The following is a 20,072-nucleotide window of genomic DNA, read 5'->3' as shown; positions in this document are numbered from 1 at the left end:
CACTCCAGCCTGGCCGACAGAGTGAAACTCTGTCTCAAAAAAATAAAATAATAAAAGTTACATCAATGAAGCCAGTGGGGCTGGGTGCAGTGGCTCACACCTGTAGTCCCAGCTACTCAGAAGGCTGAGGTGAGAGGATCACTTGAGCTTAGGAGGTCGAGGCTGCAGGGAACCATGATTGGACCACTGCACTCCAGCCTGGCCAACAGCGCAAGAACCTGTCTCTAAAATACAAATAAAATAATTTTTAATGAAATAAATAAGCCAGTGGTTCTCAAACCTGGCTGCACATCAGAATCACCTGGTGGGAGAGAGGAGCTCAAAAATTCCCATGCATGGACCCTACCCCAGTCAGTGAATCCGAATGTCTGGAGGTGGCCAGGGCATCTGGATCTTTTTAAAACTCTCCAAGGGCTGAGGCTACAGCAGGAGGGTGGAGAGCCACTGATCCAGGTGACTTCTCCAGGATGTGTCCTCATGTCCCTCCATCCCAGCTTCAACTCCATGGCCCGCCATGATCTTCATTCCTTTGTGTGCATGCTTATTTCCCTTGGCTGTCTGCCGTCACCATTTTCCCCTAGGAAAATCCCCACCATGTCCAGAGCCGCCTTTTGTCCACTTAGGACCCTCGCAGTGCAGCTGCCAGTGCTGGGAAAGGCTGTCTGGCGCGATGGTCCAGTGGTACCTTCAAGACCACTTGCCCCACCTGCACCCAGCACTGACCAGCACTTGACCCCTTGACTTGGTCCAGGCCTGCTCTCATTCTCCTGGATGACTGTGCTCTCCTCTGTGCTCAAGCCCCCTGCACCTCGTCCCCCATCTCCTGTCTCAAGACGTCATGTTGCTTCTTATTTCCCTGAGAAACTTGGAGCAATCTCAGAACATGTGTTAGTGTCCACTGACATCTCCCCCAGCCTCCTGCTCCCGCCTCCCCTCCCGTTCTGGAGTGCGCTCTCTTCATGCTGGTAAGAGCTGGTCTCTCCATGTGCTCACAGGATCCCTGCTGCCCCTACAGATGTCTCCCTCCTCGCTGGACCGTTTCCTCAGGCATGCAAACATGCTTCCGTGTCTCTCATCTTCAAAACAACAGCAAAACAAAAGAGTCCTCTCTTGCCTACACATCCCACTGGCAGAGATTTCTAACTCCTTTGGTTTTGTTTTTTGTTATTGGTGGTGGTGTTCTGGGTGGCAGGATGGGGATTGCCTGGGATCCCTTTGGCAATCTGGTGAAGCTGATGTATTCTCAGCACAATGCTTTTAAATGTGTAACATAACACATAACATGCAGGATTATAAAGGAAGTGAATTATAGTAAAACATAGTTGTCAAAATATTTTAGTGCAATTCTGTTCCTAGTAATGGATGACCTTCCTTATTAATGCATTACATTATGAGGTCTAGCAAGGGTCTTATAAGTACCATTTGAAATTGTGACAATGGTAAATGTTCTTTGTGGGTATCTGCAATGCCTGTAACGCAATGCAAAATATCATGATCTCTATTGCTGATTAAGGCATAGGTACTGGTTGTATTGCTGTAGATGGCTGCCTCCATTCAGGATTGAAGGAAATGCTAATGGTCAGTGAGAGGTCGATGAAATAGAAGATGTCACTTTTTTTCCTAGCTGAGTTGAAAGATACCCTGAGGTCTATGGGCCCTGGACCCCGTCCTAAAACTGTTGCCTCATTTCCTGATTCTCCTGGAGGGTCCAAGTTCTTGAAAGAATTCTCTCCTGTCCCTCTGTCCCTATTCTCTCTTGAATCCACTCCAATCAACTCCGCCGAAACCGAGCTTATCAAGGTCTCCAATTTTCTTCATGTTGCTAATCCAGCGATCACTTCTCAGTGCTCAGATGACCTGATTTATCAGATTACTTGACTTGACACAGTAGATTGCTCTCTCCAACACGGAGCTCTGTCCTCCCTCACCAGTCTCTTCTGGGTTGACCGTTCTCTATTGGCCATCCCTATAGCCCATGGCTGGCTCCTCTTCCTCCCTCCATCTTCATCCCTCCCCTGATGTTGGAGGGTTCCTAGAATCAGCCCTGGAGCCCCTGCTCTTCTCTATCTAATGCTCCCTCCTAAGAGCCTCCATCCCATCTTTTAATCCCATCTCCACGCAGTGGAGACACAAACAGACTTCTCCGGTTCAGTCCCTCCCTGAACCCTGCACTTACATATGCAACCATTGTTATCCCCAGCTGGGTAGGCACAGACATCTCAAACTCAACAAGTCCAAAACAAAATTCCTCTCTTCTGCCCTTCATCTTCTGTATCAGTCAGAGTTCTCCAGAGAAACAGAGCCAGTAGGATGTGCATCTATATAGAAAGAGATCTATTCATTCTAAGGAATTGGCTCACATGATTTTCAAAGCTGGCAAGTGCAAAATCTGCAGGGTGGGCCAGGTACAGTGGCTCACACCTGTAATTCCAACACTTTGGGAGGCCAAGGCTGGAGGATTGCTTAAGCCCAGGAGTTTAAGACCAGGCTGGACAACACAGTGGGACCTCCATCTCTACAAAATATTTTTTAAAATTAGCCAGACACGATGGCACATGCCTGTAGTCCCAGCTGCTCAGGAAGCTGAGGTGGGAGGATCAGTTGAGCCTGAGAGGTCAAGACCAGGCTGGGCAATATAGCAAGACCTCATCTATAAAATAAAATTCTGCAGGGTGGGCTAGCAGTCTGGAGACCCAGGATGGCTGACACTGCAGTTTCAGTTGGAAGGCAGCCTGCTATAGAGCCAAGAAGGGCTGATGTTGGAAATAAAGGTCACACACAGTCTGCTGGAGAAAGTTTCTTGCTCAGGGGAGGCTGCATGCTATGGACTAAACATTTACATTCTCCCAAAATTCCTACATTGAAGCCCTAAGCCCCTATGTGATAGTATTTGGAGACGGGGCCTTTGGGAGGTCATTAGGGTTCAGTGAGGTCATGAGGTTGGGTGCCCTCACGATGAGATTTGTGCTCTAAAAAGAAGGGAAAGAAAGATTTCTCTCAGCCTGCGTGCAAAGAAGAGGTCAGGTGAATTTCCACCAGGAACCAAAGCAGCCAGAACCTTGGTCTTGGACTTTCCAGCCTCCAGAATTGTGAGAAAATTAATTTCTGTGGCTTAATCCAGCAAGTCTGTGGTATTTTGTTGTGGCAGTCTGAGCTGATGGAGACACCAGTTTGGTTTTTGTTCCAGTCTGGCCTTCACCTGACTGGGTGCAGCCTACCCACGTTATGGAGGGCAATCTGCTTTCAATGTTAACCTTGTCCAAAGACTAACTTCACAGAAACATGAAGAATAGTGTTCAATCACATATCTGGGTACCCCATGACCCAGCCAAGTTGACACATAAAATTGATCATCACACCCTCCATACCCAGATCTCCAACCCTCTTCAAGCTCTCAATAAATGGCAACTCCATTCTTCCAGTTGCCCAAGACAGTAACTTTAGGCACCTGTGTCTCACACCCCACAGCTAAACCACCAGCACATCCCGCTAGCCTCACCTGAATATAGAAACTGACCTCTTCCTGGCACCCACCTTTGTCCCACTACCTTGGCTCAGCCTCCTAGCATCTCTTACCTGAAAGATCACAAGAACCTCCTGTTTGGTCTCCCTAATTCAGCCCAGATGTAACCTTGGACAAGTTATGTAACCTTTCTACACCTCAGTTTCCCTATCTGTAAATAAGGATGGCAACATGCACATTGAGATTTGTTTAAGAGTTAATTAAATGCCCATAGAAGCACTTAGCACATGTTTGGCATATCATAAACACTCTGGAACTTTAACTATGACCGGTTTTACTCTTATCATTAACAACTAACAACTTTGGAGCACCTGGGCTTCAAAGCTAAATTTACAAAGAATGAGTTTTAAACCTCATGTTTAATAGTATTTTCCTTACCGTTAGAAAATCTTAGCCTCATGTTTTCATTTGACACCACATTTTAACCACTGCAATTTATTCACAGTTCAATTCTCAAGTAAATAATTTTCAGAGGCTTACAAAATTCACAGAATAGTTGTCTTATTCATGAAGGTTTTCAGTCAGTTGAGACAATGACCTACTGCTTGTTTGGAGTTTGCTTTGTTTTTCTATTTCGATGTAAGTCCTGACTAAAGGGGGAGCCCAGTAGGCTCTGCTGGATTTCCAAGGTAAAGCTTCAGCAGGCTTCTGAGTTACCTTATTCAAATTTGGACTCTGCCCCAAATTTGGGCTTTTATGGTCTATGAAACCAAGACGTGTTGACTTAAGAAAACCAGACACCCAGCCCGAAAAGGTCAGTCACGAATTTGGGTACACTCCAGCCAATTGCACACACGCTGGAGACATGAGCCCCCCAAACTCCCTGTGAGCTAAGTGAATGCACACACTTCTTAAGCCTGGAGAAGCTGAGCCATTTGATTACTATATGGGTTACTTACTATAGATTGTGTTTGCACTTGAATTTTCAAATTTGCAGGGGACTTTCCAGATTCTTCTTTCTCCATGTCCTCTACCTTTTCCTTGGATTTTGTCCTCCACACTTTGAGACAAGAAGCTAACCGTGGCTTTGATTTTTTTTTTTTTTTAAAGACAGGGTCTCACTATGTTGCTCAGAAATGGCCTCAAACTCCTGGAATCATGCAATCCTCCCACCTTGGCCTTCCAAATGTTGAGATTACAGGTGTGAGCCACTGTACCTGTCCTGTTTTTATCAATGACAAATGTGAAGCCACCAGATCACACTCAATGCCTGTCCTGGAAGGGGACCCAGTTCTTATAATCACAGATGAGGTTTTTTTGTTTGTTTGCTTTTTGAGATATGATGGCACACTCTCTGCTTGTTGCAATCTATGCCTCCCAGGCTCAAGCCATCCTCCCACCTCAGCCTCCAAAGTAGCTGGGATTACAGGCTTGAGCCACTATGCCCAGCTAATTTTCTTTTCTTTTAGTGGAGACAGGGTTTCACCATGTTGACCACGCTGGTCTTGAACTCCTGAGTGTCCAGCTAATTTTCTTTTATTTTAGTGGAGACAGGGTTTCACCATGTTGACCACACTGGTCTTGAACTCCTGAGCTCAAGTGATCCTCCCACCTCAGCCTCCCAAAGTGCTGGGATTATAGGTGTGTGCCATGGGGCCTGGCCAAGTGTTTTCTCTGTAATGCCCTGTGCTGCCATTCAGCTACTCTCCTGTGTTTGTTTCCTGGGGCTGCCATAGCAAAGCACCACAACCTGGGAGCCTGAAACAACAGAAATTTATTCTCTCATGATTCTGAAGGCTGGCAGCTTGAAACTAAGGTGTGGGCAGGCTGGTTCCTTCCTGGGCTGTGAGGGAGCATCTGTCCGGGGCTTCCTACTGGGCCTCTGCGGGTTGCTGGCGATCCTCCGGGTTCCTCGGCTTAGTAACTTCTCGCTCCACTCTCTGCCTCCTTGTTGCAATCTATGCCTCGCAGGCTCACGTGTTCTTTCTCTTCCGTCTGCACGTGTTCTTTCTATTTCCGTCTGCACGTGTCTTTCTATTTCCGTCTTCATATGCCCATCCTCTTATAAGGACGCCAGCCCTATTGGTTTAGGGGCCACTCTATTTTAGTATGACCTCATCTTAACTAAATCTGCAATGACCCTATTTCCAAATAAGGTCACATTCTGAGGCACTGGGAGCGGGGAGGACTTCAACATGACTCTTTTGGGGGACCAGGTCAGTCCATCGCAACCCCCAGATAAAGTGTTTCCACACAACACTTAACCGTTAGTCGTCTAATAATCAGCTAAGGCTTTAGGAAACGTTTTTATGTCCTCCTGGGTTTTGGGGGGTATTGTTTTTTGTTTTTGTTTTTGTTTTGTTTTGTTTTACTTTTCTAGTATTTTTTTTCTTTTAAATCTCAGATGGCAAGTTTTAATTACCTGCACCTTGAAAATGAAAACAGCAGCAACGTAACAAACCTGCCTGACTATCTTGTCAGGAAAAATCGCTCTGAAAAGGTACCCATGTATTGAAGCAAATGAAACTCAATCATTTCATTTTAAAATGTTGATCTACTGCATTTTAAATGAATTCTAATGAAATTTGGTGAGTTGAAATGAGAGAGATAAGGCCTCCGGAAAGGGTTTTAATTTTTGTGGTCATGGTCACTTAAGTTTGTAGTTTTAGGTAAATCAATAGGTCATTCAATCTTACTGAGCTGAAAACAGCCTCTGTAACCATTTAACTGCACACCATGGTTTTCATTTGTATTAACATAAACTTTTCTTCAAATCAGTTCTTTTATAAAACAATAGATTTTATCTCTTCATCCAAAAGAGAGGGGAGGAATTCATGGAACATGTCATGTCCATATGATTTTGAGTAAGATATTTCACGCTGGTTTTCTCAAATAATAACAGCAAGCAGTAACTATCATGATAGTAATAAGTCATAGTCATGTAAGTGTCCTGTCTCTGCCTCTCATGGAAAGACTTCATGAAAGACTCTATGCGGATGGCATAGGAAGTCCTCACACATTTAAAATCTAGATGCCTGCCAGTCTGAAAAATAACCCAAGGAAAGTTACAGGAAGTTTGGAATAGTGATGAAGAAAGTTTTATTTTTAGAGCCAACACCCCACAGCATAGCCCATCTGAAATGAATATGAAATGGTTTTTCCAAGGTACTGCTTGATCACTTTCTCATCATTCTTACATATTTCTGTAAGAAAATGTGCTAAAAATAGCCCCTCTAGAGTATCCCTAAGCTTCTTGAAAAGATACGCATTTGTTTTGCAAATTATGAAGAAACACAGTGTCCAAGATGTCCTTAGGAAATGCTAGTTGAGGCTGGGCATGGTGGCTCACACCTATAATCCTAGCACTTTGGGAGGCAGAAGTGGGTAGATCACTTGAGGCCAGGAGTTCGAGACCAGCCTGGCCAACATGGTGAAACCACATCTCTACTAAAAATATAAAAATTAGCCAGACGTGGTGGTGGGGGCCTATAATCCTAGCTACCCAGGAGGCTGAGGCAGGAGAATTGCTTGAACGTGGGAGGCAGAGTTGCAGTGAGCCGAGATAGTGCCACTATACTCCAGCCTGGGTGACACAGCGAGACTCTGTCAAAAAAAAAGAAAAAGAAAAAGAAAGGAAAGAAGGAAGGAAGGAAGGAAGGAAGGAAGGAAGGAAGGAAGGAAGGAAGGAAAGAAAAAGAAATACTAGTTGAAGTTATTTCATGCAGATACCTCATAGCATAAGAATTACTTTCTTTTCTCTGTGTTGGGTAGTTTTGCTAATATATCTCATCTAGATGAATCCAAATCTCCCTTGAGTTTATTTTTAGTTCCCAAATTCAAGCATTTATGATTTTGTTTATTTTGTTTTGTTTGAGACAGAGTCTCACTCTGTCACCCAGGCTAGAGTACAGTGGTGCAATCTCAGCTCACTGCAACCTTCAAGTGATTCTCCTCCCTCAGCCTCCAAGTAGCTAGGATTACAGGCATGCATCACCAGACCCAGCTAAGTTTTGTATTTTTAGTAGAGATAGGGTTTCACCATGTTGGCCAGGCTGGTCTCAAACTCCCCACCTCAGGTGATCTGCCCACCTCGGCCTCCCAAAATGCTGGGATTACAGGTGTGAGCCATCGTCCCCAGCCTAAAGCATTTATGAAATAGCTAGATAATAATGAAGAGGCCATTTGGTTGGGGTGACAGTGAGGACATTCAGGTTTTTGAACCAGACATTTTCTTAAGTGGCTGAACATCAACGTTGAAGCAACTCTACATTATTTCAAGGGCCAATGACTATGTTCATCTTAAGGCGGCGCTTCATTTTTCTCTAATAAGTTTACAGAAAGCAAATCAGGTTTTACGCTATTTCTATAATGGACCCAACATCATGTCAGAGCATTTTAGGACAAACATGTATAATGGCTCATTCCCAAACATCTCAAGAGCCATTCAGACCACATGGCAGGCAAAAGGCCCTGGTGACCACATCCTCCAACTCTCTACCTGCACAGTGGGGCTCAGGGCAGTTCCGGGTAAAGAAACTTCCATCTGGCGGGCACCTGTAGTCCCAGCTGCTCGGGAGGCTGAGGCAGGAGAATGGCCTGAACCTGGGAGGCGGAGGTTGCAGTGAGCGGAGATTGTGCCACTGCACTCCAGCCTGGGCGACAGAATGAGACTCTGTCTCAAAAAAAAAAAAAAAAAAAAGAAAGAAACTTCCACCACACCTGGCTTGTGCCCCAACTCCCTGCTGATGACCTGCACCCCTTCATTCTGGGGCTGACATTTCCTTCACCAGGGTGGGTAGACAAGGGCCGTGGAGCAATGTGTGTCTGTAGGAAAGCTTTCATCACAGGGGCTGATTTTGCAAGGAGACAAGGTGACAGCAGCAGGTGAGACTGCTGAGGGTTAAGGAGAGTAAGGGACTCAGACACCCCACCCATCCCACCCCTGCACCCCTCCAAGAAGCCTGGTCTCTATGTGCAGCATCCAGTAAACTTATTTGACTAGAGACACCCCCACCACCTCCTTTACCAAAGAAGAAGAACTTGCAGTGAAATCACTTTGGCACAGTCACTTGGACTTGGCAATGGTGAGCTAGGGTGGCCCTGTCCCTATCCCTTGACTGCCCTGACCCCAGGCAGTCAAGACACAGGCTGGTAGACAACACATCCTTCCCCGAGTCCTGGCCAGGCCATCCCCATGGCCACTGCTGTTGAAATGATGATTAATCTGGAGCCAAAGTTGACGCAGTTGGTGTCCAGGTGGGCCAGGAGGTGAGCAAAACAAGGGCACCCTACTGTGTGCTTCAGAACCCTGCTTTTTTAAAGAAAAACATAGCTCAGAGAAAACAGAGGGAGACAACATAAAAGTTTATAACGGACACACACAAAAAAACCCTCTCCCTTCAGAGCTGATGATCCTGAAACCAGAGCCAGCTGGAAGGGCCTATAGCAGCTCTGGCGTTTCACCGGTGCCCTTCACAGATTTTCAAAATTCTTTACAGCTCTATTGTTTTCTGACACTCTCTCTGCTGGGGACGAAGCCGACCAAAACTCTAAGGTTTAATGACTACCTTATTGGATTTCGAACTTGCATGGGGCCTGTAGCTTTGTTTTGGCCAATTTCTGTCATTTGGAATGGTGGTATTTACCCAATGCCTGTACCCCCATTGTATCTAGGAAGTAACTAATTTGCTTTTGATGTTGCAGATTCATAGGCAGAAGGGACTTGCCTTGTCTCAGATGAGACTTTGGACTTGGACTTTTGAGTTAACGTTGCAATGAGTTAAGACCTTGGGGGACTGTTGGAAGGGCATGATTGTGTTTTGAAATGTGAGGACATGAGATTTGAGAGGGGCCAGGGCAGAATGATGTGGTTTGGCTGTGTCCCCACCCAAATCTCATCTTGAATTATAGTTCCCATAATCCCCACATGTCGTGGGGAGGGACCCGGTGGGAGGTAATTGAATCATGGGGGTGGTTTCCACCATGCTATTCTCATGACAGTAAGTTCTCACGAGATCTGATGGTTTTATAAGGGGCTTCACCCTCAGCTCGGCACTCATTCTTCTCCTTCCTGCTGCCATTTAAAGAGGATGTGTTTGCTTCACCTTTTGCCAGGATTGTAAGTTTCCTGAGGCTCCCCAGTCCTGCGGAACTGTGAGTCAATTAAACCTCTTTCCTTTATGAATTACCCGTCTTGGGTGGTTCTTTATAGCAGCATGAGAACAAACTAATACAGCAACCCACTCTATCTCACCATTGCCAAGTCCAAGTTATCATGCCAAAGTGATTTCACTGCAAATTGTTCTTTGCTAAAGGGGTGGCGGGGGGTGTCTCTAGTCAAATAAGTTCAGTGGATGCTGCACATGAGACCTTTTCTGGGAGAGACACAATGCACATTGACACGTTTCCAGCTATGAGAAGTCCTACAGTCACTAAGGTTTTCTTAAACATATTTGACATTTGGGTCCTCGACACACGACATCCTGCAAATGCAGCATTCCAAGATGCAGTCGTTGGGAAACTCAGCCCTAAATCCTGCTCTCTTGTGCAGCTAAGCCACATACTCCCCACCCAGGATTGTACTTTTGGGGTTTTGTGAACCCAAATGCAGGACCCAGCATTGATTCCTCTAACACATCCTGTTAGATTCTGCCTTCCCACCGCCACTCAGCCTGTCGAGGGCTTCTGGAGCTTGATGCTTGGAACCCTATTTGTTTTGGACCCGTATCTCTCTAGCAAATCTTCCCACATGCACACATATGGCTGCAGGAAAATGGTAGCCCACAGGTGAACACCAGTTCAGCCCTGCATGGGCTGCTCCCCCTGGGAGGCCAGGCTTGGGCAAGTTCCTTCCTATACAAACAGCCCTGCAGGGCAGGGCGATTCCGGAGCATCAGGGAGGAATTTTATGTGGCTTCCAGGGAGATGCGTTCAGTTAAAGTTGTTTTTCCCTTGAAAGGCCCCAAAGTGAAAAGCAGTTGCAGGGAAGTTGAATTATTACCTAATGCCAGTAGCAGCTGCTGGTACGGAAGAAGGAAAGCAGGTTGGGGAGCTGGTGTCTGGGATTTTGGGGCTCATTAACACTCACTTCTTAAATTAGCAAATCCTTATAGCACATGTTTAAAAATAGCAGCCTAATGGTTTCTAAAATTAGCCATCATTGCTCTCCATAAATATTTAGACCTCCAATAAACCTCTGGTCCACTAGCCTAGCCTAATGGGCTTGGCTTTTATGCCACATTCTTTAGGGTCTGTATACTTAATTATTGACCTTGACAGTGAGAGCTGCAAGAAGCCCCATTATGCTTGGACCAGGGACACCCTGTGTGGCCGTCACCCTGGAGGCAGCCTCAAAGCAGGGCGGGAAGAGATCTCAGAGGCCATTCGGAGATCTAGGTACCTGGAGGAGCCTCTGGTCCTGGTTTCCTTGGGACTGTCTTAGTTTCAGCCCTGAAGGTCCCTGTCCTGGGCAACCCCTCAGTCCCTAGCAAAGCAGGGCGGTTTGTTGTCCTGGCTGCCCAAACCACTGCAAAAGGGACAAGGCCACTGTTCTGAGATCTCTGTGGGAAGGAGAATCGTTGCTAACACCATCCCTCAGCCCTTACACTAACTTCAGTCCCATCTCATCGAAGCATTAGTGTTTAAAGGAGGAATGACACCAAGGAGAACACTAGCCAGGCCAGGCATAGGACTTTCGTCCTCTGCTCCTCTCGTTTCCCCAAGTGTAAAAAGGGGATGGTAACAGTCACTGACACATTAGGTTGTTGGGAATAAACTAGGAAATGTGTCAGTGTTTAAACCGTGCTCAGGCCCAGTCATCTGGTGCCATCAGTGTGCTCAGGGTGTGGGGTGGGTGGGTCCGCTGGCACCCCCACTGGCTGTGCCTATCAGGGTGGCCCCCGTGGCCTTGTTGCCAGCACCTCCCCCAGGGCAGTGACCATAGGACAGCCGGCCCTGGTCCTTCTCTGGCCAGCAGAGACTGTGATGGTGTCCCCAGTCCCTGGACAGAGTGAGTGCTTGCTGTGTGGAGGGAAGAAAGGCTTTGTGCAAAGCCAGCATCGTGCATAGTGCATGTGACAAATTCTAGGCTGTGAACAAATAGTCATCCAAAACAGCAGCAGGAAAATACTCGGTGTATCAGTCCATTCTCTCAATGCAACCTGAGTCAAAGAACTACCTGAGACAGGATAATTTCTAAAGAAAAGAGGCTTCATTGGCTCTCACAAGCTGTACAGGAAGCATGACTGGGGAGGCCTTAGGAAACTTACGATCATGGCGGTAGGTAAAGGGGAAGCAGGCATGACACCGCCAGAGAAGGAAGAAGAGAGAGAGGGGAGCAGGCAGGTGCTGCACACTTTTAAACAACCAGATCTCCGGGGAACTCACTATCACAAGAAGAGTAAGGGAGAGGTCCGCCCCCATGATTCATTTGCCTCCCACCAGGCCCTTCCACCAACACTGGGGACTGCCATTCAACATGAGATTTGGGTGGGGACACAAATCCGAACCCTATCACCTGGACACCCCTTCAGTCCATTCCGTGTCCTGTGAGGCACCACATTGTTTTGTTATTATTTATTTTTGTTTGTTCGTTCATCAGGACAGAACCAATGACCTCCTACAATGCCAAAGCATTTAAACTCAGTATATGTTTTTAAATTAGCAAGATGATGGTTTAGACTCCCAGTAGAAACATCAGTTATTATTTACTCACCAAGTGATTTCCATCTAGTAGGGGACTTATTTATTTATTTATTTAGTTTTCAAGACAGAATCTCGTTCTGTCACCCAGGCTGGAGTGCAGTGGCACGATCTAGGTTCACTGAAACCTCCGCCTCCCGGTTCAGGCAATTCTCCTGCCTCGGCCTCCTGAGTAGCTGGGGATGACAGGCGCGCACCACCAACGTCCAGCTGACTTTTGTTTTTTTAGTAGAGGCAGGCTTTCACCATGTTGGCCAGGCTGGTCTCAAACTCCTGACCTTAAGCGATCCACCTGCCTTAGCCTCCCAAAGTGCTGGGATTACAGCCACCAAGCCCCACTGGGGATTTCTTGACAATGTCCCAGGGTCTCATGGGCAACACCCTGCAGCCCACTTTTCCTGCCTGAAGCCTGCACTGCTTAACTGAGGCTCAGCCCTCTGCAGAAGAAGAAGCAGGTTTTGCCTACTGAGTTTTGCGCCGGTTTGGGACGCTGAAGTGACTTGTCGTCAGCAGAGACGCTTCCCTTTTCTCCCTTCAGAACCAAAAAAGAAGCTGAGCCCCAGGTCACCCATTGGATGGGCGCAGCCGGGCTCAGACCTCCTAATGCTTGGTCTCACTGATTACCTTGCCCCAGGCAGGAGAGAAAAGCTAGTGGTGTCCACTCAAGACTTCCACTCCCCTCCCCTTTCTGCCTTCATCCCTTCCTTTTTTCCTTCCTTTCTCTGTGCCCCCACTTCCTTCCTTTCTCCTTCCTCCCTCCCTCCTCCTCTTCTTCCCTTTCTCCTTCCTTCCTTCCTTCTGTATTTCCTAGTGTTTTTTGTTTGTTTGTTTGTTTGTTTTGTTTTTTGAGACAGAGTCTTACTCTGTCGCCCAGGCTGGAGTGCGGTGGTGCGATCTCAGCTCACTGCAACCTCACCCTCCCTGGTTCAAGCAATTCTCCTGCCTCAGTCTCCCAAGTAGCTGGGATTATAGGCACCTGCCAACATGCCCAACTAATTTTTGTATTTTTAGTAGAGATGAGGTTTCACCATGTTGGTCAGGCTGGTCTTGAACTCCTGACCTCAGGTGATCCGCCTGCCTTGGCCTCCCAAAGTGCTGGGATTACAGGCATGAACCACTGCGCCCGGTCCCTAGTGTCTTCTATATGCCTGGCGCTATATAGGTGCTGGGTCCTTGTCCCCAAAAAGTGTCCTGGATTTTGGTATGCTAAGAATTCTTTAAAAGCCTTTGAAAGGGCTCAGCATTCCCATGTCCCTGATAGCCAGGTAGCAGCCTCTGTTTGATAATAAAGTCACCCTCGATCAGCCCTCACCAGTCACAGGCGGGCATAGCGAATGGGCAGCATGGTGGGAGCGGAGGTCCATGCTGGAGAGGAGGGATGCTGGCCTGTGCTCCTGCTGCAGCTCCTGAGGAGCTGTGACCTTGGAAATTCCTGCCCTGGCATCAGCTGACAATCTCTGGGTCACATCCAGCTCTGGAATTCTGAAGGCAGCGTCTGACCTGCCGAGGGGACTAAACCTCTCCCTGCCTGAGCACGTGGGTGGAGAATTTGCCCACTTCAGAAAACCCCTCATGCTGACAACCGCCCAGGGCTATTTTCTAAGTCACAGCTGGCACACATCTGAGCACTGTCAGGCCAAAGCATGAATAGCACATGTTGATTTAACAAGTGTTATTCCTGGTTACTGGCGAACGGAAGGACAGGAGATGCCAAAGCAGCAGCAGTGCTTGAGGGTGGACATAAGCAGAACTTCCGGCAGGAGGCTGGAGTCCTTCCCTGAGACCAGCATCGGCTGTCATCCCTTCAGATCCTGCCTTCCCGGGAAAGCAGTTATTCTCCCACCCAGTGAAGTCTCAGAAACTATTTTTGAAAACATGTTAATTGCCACACCAACGGCCTATGGAAAACTTGGTTTCGGTGACAGAAATAAGTGCATGAGATAATCTTTAACCCGTTTCCTTTCTCTCCCTGCTCCCGCCTCCCTCGGCTTCATTAGGGCTCCGGCCAGCACCTGAGGAGCGGTGTGACCTCGAGGGCCCAGGGAGCTGCCCGGCTGGCCTAGGCAGGCAGCTGCACCATGGCCAGCACGGCCGTGCAGCTCCTGGGCTTCCTGCTCAGCTTCTTGGGCATGGTGGGCACGTTGATCACCACCATCCTGCCTCACTGGCGAAGGACGGCGCATGTGGGCACCAATATCCTCACGGCCGTGTCCTACCTGAAAGGGCTCTGGATGGAGTGTGTGTGGCACAGCACAGGCATCTACCAGTGCCAGATCTACCGGTCCCTGCTGGCACTGCCCCAAGACCTCCAGGCTGCCCGTGCCCTCATGGTCATCTCCTGCCTGCTCTCGGGCATAGCCTGTGCCTGCGCGGTCATCGGGATGAAGTGCACGCGCTGCGCCAAGGGCACACCCGCCAAGACCACCTTCGCCATCCTCGGCGGCTCCCTCTTCATCCTGGCTGGTCTCCTATGCATGGTGGCTGTCTCCTGGACCACCAATGACGTGGTGCAGAATTTCTACAACCCGCTGCTGCCCAGTGGCATGAAGTTCGAGATTGGCCAGGCCCTGTACCTGGGCTTCATCTCCTCGTCCCTCTCGCTCATTGGTGGCACTCTGCTTTGCCTGTCCTGCCAGGACGAGGCACCCTACAGGCCCTACCAGGCCCCGCCCAGGGCCACCACAGCCACCGCCACCACCGCACCTGCCTACCAGCCACCAGCTGCCTACAAAGACAACTGGGCCCCCTCAGTGACCTCGGCCACGCACAGCGGGTACAGGCTGAACGACTATGTGTGAGTCCCCACGGTCTGCTTCTCCCCTGGGCCACCGTGGGCTGGGTCCCTGGCAGGACTGTCAATGGAGGCAGGGGTTCCAGCACAAAGTTTACTTCTGGGTGATTTTTGTATCCAAGGAAATAATGTGAACGCAAGGAAATGTCTTTAGAGCACGGAGACAGAGGGGGGAATAAGAGGAGGAGAAAGCTCTCTATACCAAAGACTGAAAAAAAATCCTCTGTTTTTGTATTTATTATATGTATTTATGTGGGTGATTTGATAACAAGTTTAATATAAAGTGGCTTGGGAGTTTGGTCAGTGGGGTTGGTTTGTGATTCAGGAATAAACCTTGTGGCTGTGGCTGTTGATGAAATGGACAGTATCTGTTTCTGCTTCCAGACTGTTATTCTGTCTCCTAAGGTGCTGGTAACCACAGTCAGAACCCAGTGGGGCTCAGGGTTGCAGGGCCGTGCAGCCGTGCTGACCACAGCACTGTGGAGTCCTGACTGTGATGCAGGGTGAGGATGTTGGAGGACGACGGAGCTGATCTCCATTTGTAAGATGCTTGAAAAAACTAGGAGCTGTATACCAGCTTAAACTCCGAGGCAGGGCAGAAAGGAAGGGGCTTCCTTGGAAAAAGATAGTTGCCAGAAGTCACAAAATAAGGACAATGTCATTTTCTTCCTGTGAGCAATAGGTCCCCACTGGTAAGAAAACAAGAGTCAGAAGGAAACGGGGCCGGGCACGGTGGCTCATGCCTGTAATCCCAGCACTTTAGACGGCTGAGGCAGGCGGATCACCTGCCGTCAGAGTTCGAGAGCAGTCTGACCAACACGGTGACACCTCATCTCTTATAAAAATACAAAAATTAGCTGGGTGTGATGGCAGGTACCTGCAATCCCAGCTACTCAGGAGGCTGAGGCAGGAGAATCACTTGAACTCAGGAGGCGGAGGTTGCAGTGAGCTGAGATCGAACCACTGCACTCCAGCCTGGGTGACAGAGCGAGACTCTGTCTCAAAAAAAATAAAAATAAAACAGGAAAAACGGAGTGAAACATGGCCGGTGTCTTATCTTTCTAGGCTTTGGCAAAAAGCCCAGTTACAAGCACCACTTGCCCCAAAGGGCCCCATTGGGACTTCACCAGCTTCTTTTCTAGGGTGGCCAGTCCCGGCTGCCATGAGAACAGCATCTGTGGCTGTTCCTGCAGCTGCGAAAAATGTCTGGGGAGCTGGGGGAGGCCTGATGGTTCTGAGAACACTACTGATCCCTGCTGGCTGTGATCTAAGTCACATGGTGACACACAGGGAGCCTGGGCCTGCTCTCACATCCACATGGGCTCATGTCCTTGGCCCACATCGGACTGCACCTGGCCTCTGTCCCGAACCTGAGGCTCTGAATGTGGAAGGAAACAGCTCACTCCATGGAAGGGCTTGGCCTGAGACTTACACACAGAGGGGCTGTCACGTGAAGTCGCTCTATTCTCAGCGGTCTGGGAGTCAGGGCTCCAGCAGTCACTGAGTGCAGGGAAGAGCCGCAGTGGGTCAGTGGCAGGCTTGCAGCCCGCTGGCCAGGCTCGCTCGTGTGGCCTGCTGAGACCCTGGCTTCAGTGCCAGGGAGGCTCTAGTACAGTGGGCAAGAGGCTTGAGAACTGCTGTCAAAAGGGCAGGCCAGGCAGCCCACAGCCCAGAGCCCTGCAACCAGCAAGGCCTGAGGCCTGCTAATGCTCTCCTGACTTCGTGCCTCCTCCTGGCCTGACTGGGTCAGGCACCTGCTTCTCCACTGGCCAAGGCTCACACCGGTAACATGTACACTGGGCAGCCCTCTTCTGATTGCTTTAGGCTCTGCCATTTATACCTAATAAACTATGTTGTGATAAAATCTCTCAGGGGCCTCCTAGCAATATTGAAGAATGGAGGATTTAAGGAACGGCTGTACACATACTTACATATTTCTTTTTTGTTTGTTTGAGATGGAGTCTTGCTCTGTGTGCCCAGGCTGGAGTGCAGTCGCACAGTCTCCACTCACTGCAACCTCTACCTCCTGGGTTCAAGCGGTTTTCCTGCCTCAGTCTCCCAAGTAGCTAAGACTACAGGTGCATGCCACCCCACCTGGCTAATTTTGTATTTTAGTCGAGATGGGGTTTCACCATGATGTTGGCCAGGCTGGTCTTGAACTACTGACCTCAAATGATCCTCCTGCCTCAGCCTCCCAAAGTGCTGGGATTACCGGCATGAGCCACCGCTTCTGGCTTCTTGTCTGTTTTGTATGACCCTCTAGACCCCAGGCAACAGATGACTCTTCTGGAAGGAGTGGGTGCCACATATCTCGGCCTTTATCTGACCACCGAGAAGCTGAGGAGGCTGGAATCTGCCATGCTATTTAGGCCAGGCATCGAGATCTGAGAGGTCTTTATTTATTTAGGATGAAACAAGCAGTTGTCATCTATTCTTTTTTTTTTTTTTTTTGAGACGGAGTCTCGCTCTGTCATCCAGGCTGGAGTGCAGTGGCCGGATCTCAGCTCACTGCAAGCTCCGCCTCCCGGGTTTATGCCATTCTTCTGCCTCAGCCTCCGGAGTAGCTGGGACTACAGGCGCCCGCCACCTCGCCCGGCTAGTTTTTGTATTTTTTTAGTAGAGACGGGGTTTCACCGTGTTCGCCAGGATGGTCTCGATCTCCTGACCTCGTGATCCGCCCGTCTCGGCCTCCCAAAGTGCTGGGATTACAGGCTTGAGCCACCGCACCCGGCCGTCATCTATTCTTTAAGTTATAAAAAAGGAATAAATCTGAATCCATAAAGAGGAGAAAAACAATTTTCTACCAGCAGAGTAATACTGCCAGTGTTTGCTTGATTGGCACAATCCAGACAGCATTTTATGAAGTTATTCTTGTTAATAGACCTGTTACAAATGAAAGAAAAAATACCTTTTCTTTTTGTTTTGAGATGGAGTCTCGCTCTGTCACCCAGGCTGGAATGCAGTGGTGCAATCTTGGCCCACTGCAGCCTCCACCTCCCAGGTTCAAGGCATCCTCCCAGTTCAGCCTCCTGAGCAGCTGAGCTTACAGGCACCCACCACCATGCCCGGCTAATTTTTGTATTTTTAGTGGAGATGGGCTTTCACCATGTTGGCCAGGCTGGTTTCAAACTCCTGGCCTCAAGTGATCCACCTGCCTCGGCCTCCCAAAGTGCTGGGATTACAAGAGTGAGCCACCACAGCCAGCCATGAAAAAATAACTTTTCAAACTCTTTTCTGAATTCTGTCACTACTAAAATAAAATATGGCTCTCTCTCCTCCTCAGGTGAAAGTCTAGTAATAATGATTACAATTTATTATCACTTACTATGTATCAGGCATACTTTTCATCTACTAATTTGATTCAATGTGAGATAATTTTTTTTTTTTTAGTTTTCTGTTTTGTTTTGGATTTTTGAGATAGGGTCTTGCTCTGTCACCCAAGCTAGAGTTCAGTGACTCAATCACAGTTCACTGCAGTCCAACCTCCTGAGCTCAAGCAATCCTCCCATCTCAGCCTCCTGAGTAGCTGGGATTACAGGTGTCCACCACCACACACCTGATTATTATTATTATTATTATTTTTTATTTTTATTTTTTTGTAGAGACAGGGTCTCACTGTTTTGCCCAGGCTGATCTCCAACTCCTGGGCTGGCTCAAGCAATCCTCCTGCCTCAGCCTCTCAAAGTGCTGGGATTATAAAGGTGAGCCACCGCACTAGCTAAATAGTATTCCTAACCTCATTTTACAAAGGAGAAAACTAAAGCACAAAGAGATTAAGTTACTTGCCCAGGGCCACAGGGCAAGTGAGTAAAAGACCCAGGATTTGAACCCAGACAGGTAGGCAAGGGATGAATACATTAACTCAAGAAGACACATGACCTATAGTCTAAGCACAGTTATGTCCAAATAACACAGGGAACTGCTTCATGGCCATATTCGGCTCTTTGCAGAACCATCACTCGACAGGGCTTGTGTTAACTGGGTCCTAGGTGGATTGGATGAAAGATGATGTCAGACCCAGAGGTCCAAGATGGAGTCCCATGGGAAACAGGAAGTGGCACACAGGAGGGGATATGCATGGCTCCATCATCCGAAAGCTGGCCAGCTCAGAGAGGAAGTTGATCTTCCTAAGACCTTGGTTCCCACCCTCAGGAAGAAAGTGTAAGAATGCAGCACCCAGCTCTCTCTTCTCTCTGGCTCTCGCCGTACCTCAGGTCCTCTGAGCCCTTCTTGGCCACGTTACAACCTTGGCCATGAGAGATGCTTGTATCCACCCAAACCTTTGGGACTAGGATTTCTTAACCAAGGTTGTTTCAACAAAAGCATGATCTCCTTGTGGAGGTACAATGCACGTCCCCACATTTCAGACTGAAAAGAGAACATGAGTCTGACTCGTGTGTTCCAGAAAACCATTGTTATAGGCAAAAATTTACAGCATGATCCTTATGGATTAAGAAATGCTGCATTTCTTTATTTCTCTAAATCACATCAAATTTGGCTCCAATCCAGAGAGATCTAAAGTCATTATGGGGGAAAAATGTATATTAAAGTCAAGCATGTTTTCTGGTCCCCTCCCCCTGCATTGAGGGGGTCTCAGGGGCCCAGCACTAAGGGAGGCCCTAGAGTTAGAAGGGATGCGGGAGTCAATCTTCAGTCCTTGGGGTCGCCCTGGTTTCCCACTGATTGCCAGGCCTGATGCCTTCACAGCCTAGGAGCTCCCAGTGCTCCCCATCCCTCCCTTTAAATAGGCACTAGAATCTTCCACCCTGTAGAACCCTGGAGCAAAAGTAACCTTTTTCCCAGGCAGTCTCTGGGAAGCTGTTTCCTGAGATGGAGCCGCCCCCTCCTACACTGAAAGTACCCGCTTCCCCTCTTGGACAACACGGCCTAATTGGTTTCATGAATTTAGCCTTTTGAAATCAAAGGCTTCTGAAATGTCCCAGAAATCCCACTTTCATGTCAAGCACTGTGGACCTAAACGGAAATAATTTGAAAACTACAGCACAATTTGAAATGTGTATAATAACAATCAATTTCTTGATAGTAATAAACCCAAGATGGCACCAGAATTTGCACCCAAAAATCCTGGCCCCAAAGCCCCACACTTGGCCACAACGC

The 20,072-nt window shown here is 48.2% G+C and overlaps 1 protein-coding gene across 4 annotated transcripts in view; it reads left to right on the top strand.

The window, feature by feature from the left end:
* The window catches only part of CLDN14 (claudin 14), an 81,636-nt gene extending 66,324 nt beyond the window's left edge, over positions 1-15,312 (top strand). For 3 of the 4 annotated variants that reach the window (XM_017894640.1, XM_017894639.1, XM_017894637.1), the window contains one exon: positions 14,161-15,312. In XM_017894640.1, coding sequence (XP_017750129.1) covers positions 14,242-14,961 — 720 coding nt within the window. In that variant the 5' untranslated portion in view covers positions 14,161-14,241 and the 3' untranslated portion in view covers positions 14,962-15,312. Of the gene's footprint in view, positions 1-5,867; positions 5,964-14,160 lie in introns of those variants that run through there. The other variant, XM_017894638.1, reaches the window with a different exon arrangement.
* Positions 15,313-20,072: the final 4,760 nt, after the last annotated feature.

Source organism: Rhinopithecus bieti, unplaced genomic scaffold, assembly GCF_001698545.2.
Source record: "Rhinopithecus bieti isolate Rb0 unplaced genomic scaffold, ASM169854v2 scaffold_25394, whole genome shotgun sequence".
Classification (NCBI taxonomy): Eukaryota; Metazoa; Chordata; class Mammalia; order Primates; family Cercopithecidae; genus Rhinopithecus; species Rhinopithecus bieti.
Note: the sequence above shows the minus strand (reverse complement) of the source record. Positions and strands in the feature narration are given on the sequence as shown.